This window comes from Atractosteus spatula, chromosome 2, assembly GCF_055471065.1.
Source record: "Atractosteus spatula isolate fAtrSpa1 chromosome 2, fAtrSpa1.hap1, whole genome shotgun sequence".
In the NCBI taxonomy this organism is placed as follows: domain Eukaryota; kingdom Metazoa; phylum Chordata; class Actinopteri; order Semionotiformes; family Lepisosteidae; genus Atractosteus; species Atractosteus spatula.
In genome coordinates this window covers 8,717,214-8,726,923 of record NC_142707.1, presented here as the reverse complement: position 1 = coordinate 8,726,923, position 9,710 = coordinate 8,717,214, and the positions used below count along the sequence as shown (strand labels likewise).

At 43.4% G+C, this 9,710-nt stretch overlaps 1 protein-coding gene across 15 annotated transcripts in view; it reads right to left on the bottom strand.

Annotated features, from left to right (window-relative positions):
• Positions 1-6,354: 6,354 nt before the first annotated feature.
• Positions 6,355-9,710, bottom strand: part of ank1a (ankyrin 1, erythrocytic a) — an 84,278-nt gene continuing 80,922 nt past the window's right edge. For all 15 annotated transcript variants that reach the window (XM_088927625.1, XM_088927660.1, XM_088927693.1 and 12 more), the window contains one exon: positions 6,355-7,031. Coding sequence is in view for 5 of the 15 variants with exons in the window: in XM_088927660.1 (XP_088783786.1) it covers positions 6,990-7,031 (42 nt within the window). In the remaining 10 variants the exon portion in view is untranslated. The remainder of the gene's footprint in view (positions 7,032-9,710) is intronic.

Genomic DNA, 9,710 nt, shown 5'->3' with positions numbered 1-9,710 from the left:
AAAGTTAGAATTCTATGAAGTGATAAATGTCACTCGTATAGAAATAAGAAAGGCCAAAATGAAGTCTAAAGACTATTTGGCTCTTCTAGCTAGTAGATGATTTTCAATTTCAAAAGCATCTGGATAATCTGTTCCACACTCCTGCAACTCTTTGTATACCAACAAGACTTCTCTTAAATGCACTTCCTGTTAATCTCAACTTGTCTAACTGTTTACCCTGAAGACATTGCGGTTTGGGTGGCCTTTATTAATGCAAAATTGTGAATACTTTGTCTCATTACCCCAGAGTCTTTGATATTCAAGATTGAAGAGGTATCATCATTTAAAATGTCTATGTAGGACATTATTTTAACCTTTCCCAGGGCAGTATTCATTTTAGTCCATGTTGACTTGAACTGTTAACAATTAAAAAAATGAGCTTATACTGATGCATAGTAACATTACAGTATCATTCTTCATTTAACTGCTGCATATGTAACTAGGCAGCATGACAGTGCAGCGGTTAGTATTGCTGTCTTGCTTATAGTTTGATTGGTTTCCTGGGAAATCGGCGATGGGGTGAGTTTGTGCATGCCTGTGTCTACACTGCAATGGACTGGCATCCTGTCCAGGGTGTACTCTGCCTTGCGCCCGTTGCTTGCTAGGATAGGTTCTCTCTCAGGTGACCCTGAACTGAATGAATTTGTTAGAAAATGGATGAATGGTCTGACATGTAACTATATACCCTAACATGGTGTTTGACTCCTAGTTTCTCCTAACATACAGTGATCATGTTATCAACACAAGTGACAACACCAGTCATACACGTGATTACCAATACAGATGAGGTAATTGAATGAAACTGTGAGACTCTGTGGTGTGTGAGAAAACTCTGTGTACAACAGGCCTGTTGTGGGGTTTCCTCTTGTCTTCTCTAGACTTGAAATGCATTTCTCAATAAGCTCTCTGAGTGGTGTAGAAGTTGTGGAGACTTCAACAAGAATCTAATGCTGACCTTCAAAAGAAAGGTCTCCCTCATGCTGTTGTTAATAGGAGCCATTTTCCACAACCGCCAGTGGGCTGGTTTAGTAACATCAAAGCAGCTTTTTATGGTGTGCAAATCTTTTTCACACTTGGCCTCGCGTGTATGTTTTTACACAGTTTGCATCTGCTGTGAGTCTTGAGGAAAATAAATGACCCACCATTTTTTTTAGGAATAGGCTGCGGAGCTTCAGGTGAGGGTGGAGTTGGGTTTAAGGTACCTAGTATGTGAGGTAGGTGTTATATGAAGAAGGGAAAGCTGCCTAATTAGAGTAGGTGGAAATCTGACCTGAAACAAGTACATTTTAAACAGAAACCTGTTGTATGTGACATTTCATTAATAACTGAAACGCTACAATCATTGTAATGATGTTATCAGAAATAGATATTGTGCCGTGTGTGGAAGTATCTTGTATAGTTCCAACGCACATGTAGTGATCAGGGTAATAACAGTGTGATCAGAGCTGTACCGGGCCTATAAAACTGCTTGGATTCAGAGCACCATGGGGGCACCTTGTGTGCATTTTCTTTGGTATTCTCTGGAAAATGGCCTTTATCATGACATTAAAACTCATTTCAGAGCTTGATGGAACTGCGCTGTGATTTCTTGCATCGCTACAAGTATGGGAAGTGAATGCAGCATGTTGTTCATTCACCTTGCAGTGCAGCTGAGCCCTGCTCGTATACAAAGGCTTCACTCCTTTGTGGGCAGTAACTCGTGTGTAATAGTTCACTCATTGGTGAGCGTCTGGGTTTCGGAAGTGGTTAATGTATGACCTCAGTCAGATGCTTTTCGGAAGTAGAGGAGTGTTAAGTGTGGGTGATTGCCATCGGTATCACAGGGTGCTGTGACTCAGCCTAGTGGATGTTTTCCTGTAAAGATTGTAAAGACTTTGAAATCGTGAGCTCTGGAGTGAAAACATTATGGGGTTTTGGAGGTTTAGTGTCTAGGCTGTATTGCTGCTTTTATATTTTTAGGGGTGGATGTACAACCCTGTTGGGATGTATTTTGTTTTGTACGAACAGACTCCCTTTACTTTCCTGACTCGAAATCTTCATCATTCTAAAAGGAGCCTTTTATTCCGAGAAGAGTGTACTTGAGATCCTGTAGCTCAGGACACAGTCGATGTTACTGTTTTTCCGGTTAAAAGTTAAGTAGTTTTTTTATTAACTCATTTCAATCACTTTTTTCTCGGTAGACTGATAGGGCAGGTCCAATGTACGTTCATGGGTTATCATATGTCTCTGCACTGTATCACTGTAACTTTTTTTAACGAAAGCCTTTTCCTTTACAGCAAGGATATTGAGGCTTAATCTGTTAAACAGCTTCACCGGTGCTTTACAATACAGAAACTGAAACTTATTCATTTTTTAAAAAGGTTCTAAATGAACTATGTATGTCGTTGTGCAGCAAAAGAGTGAGTGGCCTATCAGCCAAATATAGGCATTTTTTCTCAAACTTACACAGGACCCACAACACTAAGAAATACATAGAGAAAAAAAATCACCACAGTTAGTTTCTTTCTTTATTCATTTTTGTAAATGATTTTAGCTGGTGTACAGGGAAAAGTATCTATACATATCTTCATTTCAGATTGAATCTGATTAAAAGGCTCATTTTTTTTCCATAACAATAAAAAAAGAAATTAAAACAAGTTAAAATACCTACAAAGCCTCTATTCCATAGGTTTCAGGCATTCCTCATGACCCTAGACTCTTAATAGCTAAGTTGCTAGGTACAGCCATAACATAACTCTAGTCCTGGATAGCAAGTAATAGTGCATAGGCATTCTAATTAAATATATTTTATATATTTATATATATTAAAAACTTTTTTCTGTGCAGGTGCGCAGATGCATTCCTTAGTATAGAGTAATATGCTATTGCGTTAATATACCTTTAAACCATTCTACAGGAGTATATTGTTCTCTAGTTTTTGCAACAGTTAATATTTTTGCATGTACTTTTTATTTTTGATGGAACTTTCTATTAACAAAAAAAACCCAGGAGCCCTCTACCCCTTTCTTCTGTCTTTCAAAAACTGACACATTGCTTCAGGGCTGTGATGTTTCGCAATAATGAAAGTGCTCAGCTTAACAACAGGATCAAGAGATTGTGCTATCTCACGCAATACCGTAAAAGCAAAACCCTTCTCACTCCTTTTAATTGTAGTGTTGAAAAGCAGTTTCAGCACATAACAGTTTGTCCTTATAGCTGCAGTTTAAGAGCAGAACTCAAATATCCACATTTTGCTTGCCCAGTAGAAGAGTAATGGACACTAGGTGGAAGTGGTCAGCATCATGGAGTACCTGCTGAGAGAACTGGTAACCAGAAAGCCAGGTAGCCGCTTGGCATGCCCCACTGACTTCAAGTGACCAGTTACAGCCCAGGTACTGGTCAGCAAATTGGCTGAAGGCCAGACTGTAGCCCAAGGCTGTCAAACTCCAACCCTCAAGGATGCTCAGTTATAGTCTTCAAGTTTCTACTGGAACCGAACACATATTTACACCTTTTTGTCAGGCAATTTGAAATAGATTTTTCCCTGAAACTGGAGAGGTTTATGACTTCTTCATTTCGATATATTTGGTGTCAGCAAACAAGTGGAGAGTTAGGGAAACGTATTCAGTGCACAGAAGTGCAATCTTACTTCCTAGAACACTTTTCCAGTTGAAAAGGAGCTGGGCTTGTGGCTGTAATATTATACGTGGAAGGAAAATAAAAAATGGTCAACACATCCATGCTTGGGCAATGCATCCCTGGTTTGGGTTATTTAGGAGACATCTGGACCCAACGTTCTCAATTTTACTTCATGATAATGGCATCTGTCCTTCTCAATCTGCTGTGCCACACTGCCCAGTGGTGTAAAAAGACTGTGTGTTGGTATAACACTCCCTCCTCTGTGCACAATCACCTCCTCAACCAACACAAACATTTGCCACTCAGCCATTACAATCTACATTCTTGCATACAGAAAAATATTTTTAGGATATAAAAAAACAACTTTCTTGGCATGTTGCAACTTTCACATTCTCTTGCAAATTGCTGTATAGGCATCTTGCCGAGCTATGGAATTCATCAGAGATGATGAAGCTGTTGCTTTGGATCAATGCAAAAAAAAAAAGGATGCTTTTGGGAAGAGTATTCAAAGAGATGTATAAGATAATGAAATAAACACTCAGAGTGCCTTAGACCCCCCCCCCCCCCCAACCTTAAAAATCAGCCACCTCCTATGTGGACTGCGTATTGGGAAGTGCTCTTGTAAAAGATCTGATTGCAATGCTTGTGAAGTGCAAGACACCACTGTAAAGGATGTAAGGGATTGAAAAGAGCAGATCAGACTACTTGTCCCCGAACACAACAGGAACCAAAATACTTCTACCTGAACTAGTTCTGAGAGTTTCCATAAGAAAATAATTTTTAAAAATCTCCACACTCTTGAAATTGGACATAGGTATTGCACGCTCCTAACAATGCGAATTGCTAATAGCACAGTATTGCAAGCTTAACTTTGCTGTAACAGGAAAAGAAAGAAGCAAAGCGTCCATTTCTAGTCATTTCCACACGTCTGTTCTTCTGGTTGGCACCCTTGCATCACTAACTAGCCTCTGCCAGCTTCCCGCGGGGACGATGCCTGGCAGCTGCTGGTGAGGCCAGAGGCTGCCGCGCTGCTCAGGAGTACACCAGAGGAGCGCTGAGCCCCAGGAGAAGGCAGTCCTGTACAAGCGGGCTCAGCTCCCCTTAAAAGAATTTAAAAAAAAATCAGAACAGTGTCTTTCTCCACCGAAGCCCTGACTCTGCGTCGGTAATGGAAGCTCAAGTATGTGTGCAGTGCTGGGGTTCACCCCTCCCCCACCCCACCCCCCAAGATTATTGCTGTGGCAGAAAGAGCCGGGCTGACTTCTCACAAGTGCGACACCCCAAAGAGAATGTGGGGAGAGAGGGTGGCTAGATTTGTACGTCCCTCTTAATCCCCTGCCCCCCTCCTTCCCTCACAAAATACAGATTGGGGGGGGGGGGTTCAAGGCTCTTGTAGTGTGCCCAGGGAGGGGGGTACAGCCTCTTGAGTATTCACAGTAAAGGGGTCAGTATAGTCAGTGATCACAGTGCTTGGTTGCTTTCTTTCGCTGTTACCAGCTGACTCCTGAGTCTACGCTGAGAGTCGCCTCCCTAAGGCCCCCCCCCCCCCCCCACCTTTTCTTTTCCAAGTCCGCCCCCTAGAGTTGACTGCCTTGAATTAGATTCAGCTCCTCGGGTTGGAAGGTGCTGTTTGCATAAAGAAATGAACCGATGGCCCCTGTTGTGCCCTCTCCTTGCAGAAGAACTGCCTACACAAGCGCTGGACTCGCCCCAGACCGACACCAAAACTCAGGGGTTTCACCAGCTCCAGCAAAACACTTCTGTGGCTCAAACCCTCCCACTTGTGTAGAGTACTTGTAGAGTACTTTTTTTTAGACCATTTTGCACCGGTCTTCATGACTGGAGCTCTGGGAACCACGACATCCAGGGACTGACACCTGGCCCTTGAGTTTCACTGTGGAGGATGCCAGGTTGAGTGTTGCCATGGTGATAGCCTAGGCCATCCTTCCCAGCAGACCTTTCCCCTCACCCGCTGCACCTGTGGTTCCTGCTGACACTCCCCTAATGTCTCTCTGATACAGCTATTAAAGCTGGAGGAGGCCCAGTCTGGCTCGCTGCTGTGAAGGTCAAATGACGCTCTTCCTCTCTGCTCTTCAGGTAATGACCGAGAACCACGACTGCTCCCAGTCAGAACCGCGGCCATATTCCTTTGAGCTTGTACCCATCCAGCCAGAGGATGAGGAGTGAAGCCAGCCATTCATTTAGACCTTCTCTAAGAACTAACGCTACCATGAAAAAAATGAGTGAGACATTAATTAGCTGGCCTTTGCAGGTGGTTGCCAAGGGGAATAAAGCACCAGCATCACCCTGCTGTCCAGAGCCTAGAAGGGGGAGTTGTGCATCGAATTCGGGCCAACAGTTCAAGCCTCCAGTCGACTGGGTCTCTGGGAACTGTTGTCAGGTCCCGCCGACCTGTGTCTGGGGTGAGGGGGTGTCGGCTGGCACGCACAGAGAGGCAGCTGTCCTCCTGGCTCAGCAGAGCAGCTCCCGACTGCTAGCTGGGAAGATATTGGAAACATACGGCCCGGGTCCTCAGAAAGCATGTGGCGACCAGTGTAAAGGGCTCCGTACCCCGACCGGTGAGCACTTCAATAACCCAATAGTGTCCGACGGTAAAGGAGGAGGTAACACAAAACAGTAACACAAGCCCGACACAAATTCTCATACCAGAACAGAGAAAAAGATAAAACACAAAACAACAACTGAAAAAAATATAATACCAAGCCAGCAGCATCAGAGCAGAATGTTACACACACACACACACATTCACATATAATATAGTGCATATATTTTGTACAAGAATGGTCTTTTTTCTCTTAAGAGCGCTGGCTGGGAAACACAGTAAGCTGAAACAGGGGGACAAAGTACACGCAAGCAACAGTGTGGGCACTGCTGGGCCGAGACTCGGAGTGCCCTGCTATAGGGGCATCTGATTGCTTTATGCAATCGTCTGAAAGTCTCCCCCTCCTCGTTTCAAAGGGCCCTAACTCCATTACTCCTCCCCCAAATCTCCTGCACACCCCCATAACCCCTCCTTCCCAGTCCCCTCACCCTCGGTCATTAGGGTAGTAACAGATCATGCTTTGGCAGTCAGTCATGCTGATACAGATTACAGGAAGCTCTCTTTTGTTTTTTGATTTTGTTTTTTAAGAAATCATGCCTCTAGCCTAGTTTAAAAAAAACGTAACAAAACTACAGTTAGAATCCCATTGTATGTTTTTCTCCTCCATCATCTTTTGTTGTTGTTGCTGTTCATCATGTTAGTTTCAGTTTGTGTCACTGTTATCTTGATTTCTCCATTTCTGTGTTGTTGTTGTTCTTCATGTCCCATGTCATGACTCTGTGTGTGATGGTTTGGGTGTAGATGTGAGATCCTAAAAGAGAGAAGAGAGAGAGGAGAATCACTGTCTGAATTTCCAGGTTTTTTTTTCTTCTGTGCAGTGGGTCTAGACTGTGCAGCAAGGTGATTTCATTAAGATAATACACACGCACATACAGACCCATATACCGTATTGCAGGGGTGTCCAACCCCGGTCACAGAGAGCCCCAATGTGCTTATTCTAATACATCACCTCACGTCACCTGTTATTTAAATATCAGGAAGAGTAGTTGCTGCCATTTATGAATTAAGCAAGTCATTAATTGATAAACTAGGGCTCTGTGGGCCCAGGGCTGGAGCACCCTGCTCAGGGGTTGTTACTGACTGGGCAGCTGCTAGGAATCAAAATTCCAAACTAGGTTCGCAAGTAGAAGAAAGCATAAGAGAGTAAGAAGAGAGCCAGTTCAGTAGAGGAATATATATATAGACACCAGAAGACCGCTGGATTAGTATATCTTGTGTTATGCAGGAATGAGTCCGAGAGGCCCTGTCCAGAGTGGGTTTCCTTTCCAGAACCCAAACAGGCCGCCATTCCCCCTCATCAGTATAGGAGGAGGGAGCAAAGGTCTCCCAGTGTGCTTGGAGTGTCTGTCAATTCACATGCCATACACAATGCTCAAAGGAGGAGTTTTAATTACTCCAATTGGGCAGGCCATGTTTTCCTTTTCAATGCAGAAACCCAATTATATTTTTTTCAATGCGCCATACCGCTTTCTCCTTAACAGCTATGAATAAAGGATCGCTATCCAGAGCCATCAAATATTACTGTATGACATGTAAATTAAAACCCAATAAATAAGAGATGCATTTTGCTTGGTGTCAGTATCTCCTGCCTCGTAATGGGAAGAATCCAAAAATACAGCTGGAGAAGCAGTTTACTGTTCCACTGCACAAGAGCCTTCGGTCATGATTGCTAACTTGATGACACCTGCGTTTAGATTTTGTACGTTCTTTTAGAAAGTCAAGATAAATGTAAAAACCTTGCATAACACATAGTATGTGTAATTCATCAGATTTGAGAACAAAAAAGTCTACGACCACACAAAGCAAAAATACAGTGCAAGCTAATTTGAAATTAGACTCAATTGCAGTAGATTAGGTCCCCATAAAAATGAACAGCAAGCATGCAACACAAAAAGAATTCAAGGTGTGATGTTCTGTGCTGGCTAGGGTAAGAATGCAGTGCTGCTATTTGGTTGCAAAGGAAGAGAGCTACATTATTGTTTAAGTAGACATCGTAGTATGTCTGTTGCTCTCTGATCCCCCATTACAGCTAAGATAACTCAGCAAAGATTAATTCTTTATCCAAACTGTCTTGTGATTTCATTTCTATCACATTTCTATCTTTTTTGTCATTACTGATTTATCACTATAACCCAAATTGTTTGCAATAAATCTTGCAGGTTCTCATTATATACATGATGGACTTTACAGTATGTATTCCTTCGTCACAGAGCATTAGTAACGTCGGGCTTGCACACAGAATACTTGCTGGAATGTAGTAATTTCATGAGCTCCCTAACCGAAAAGGGGCTCTCTGACTCATTCCTGTTAACACCAATTTGGTCTTCTCTATGCAAGAGAACCAGATAGTTCACCAGACTCTCCGTTATAGTTATCTCACTTCCTTTGGGAGCTGGATAGAAGACTTCTAATGAATTACTAATTTATTTGTTTTTTATCCAAAGCAACATATATCTGCGCCCATTTATACATCTGGGGATTTTACTGAAGCAAGTTGGGTGCAATACCTTGTAACGGTAGTGTCTCACCTGAGATTTGACCCCACAACCTTCCAGCAACAAGTCCAGAACCCTGCCCCCACCGCTCCTCCCTGCTGCTCTAGTGGGATCCGTAATGTAGGAATTGCTACCGAGGGATCAGTGGAGCCAATGGTGACTCCCCTGGAGGAGTGGGCTGGAACTGGTCACCACCGGAGCCCAGTCCCCTTCATCTGAGCCCCATCTCTCATCCCCAACCAAGCGCGGGCTGACACAGCTCCAGCTCACTCCCACCGGTGCATACTGTCCTCAAGCTAATAACCCATTCCTTTTCTTCCTTTGACTCGATTTCACTTTTGATGGTCCTCCTTCAGACAGCTGACAGGGGGAGTACAGTGTGTTTCACCCTTCATTCCCCCACCCGCTGCTGTACACGAATGTGCATTTTAAGCCGAGAACAGGAAGAACAGCTTTGACAGAGGGTTGTGGGATTATGGAACAAGCTACCCCGCCATTATGATGGTATCTGGCATCTCTCAAGAAACAGCTGGATGAGATCAATTAACTAGATGGGCCAAATGGCCTCCTCTTGTTTTTTAACACCTTCTTCTGTTCTTATCTCACCTCTTTCTCCAAAACTCTTGCCCCTGTTTGTGGTCTTGGGGTATTGTCTACTCTGCTTGCCTGCTCTTGCTTGGGTTTTCGTATTGCCGAAGGCAACAAAAACCAGTGCTGACAATTATTTAATTCGTCTTATACTGGGGGAAAGAGGTCGTGCTGAACTGCTTTACTTTACAGCAAAAGGATTTGGGCACAGTAGGTCTTTTTATTCACTCTCACATTCAGGTACAGAAAGGTCTATTGCTTCTGGTCAGGATAATTACAGGTATCGAGTGTGCAGTAATGGAATGGCTGATGTGATCTATAAGGCCTCACGCCCCTTATTTGCAGCT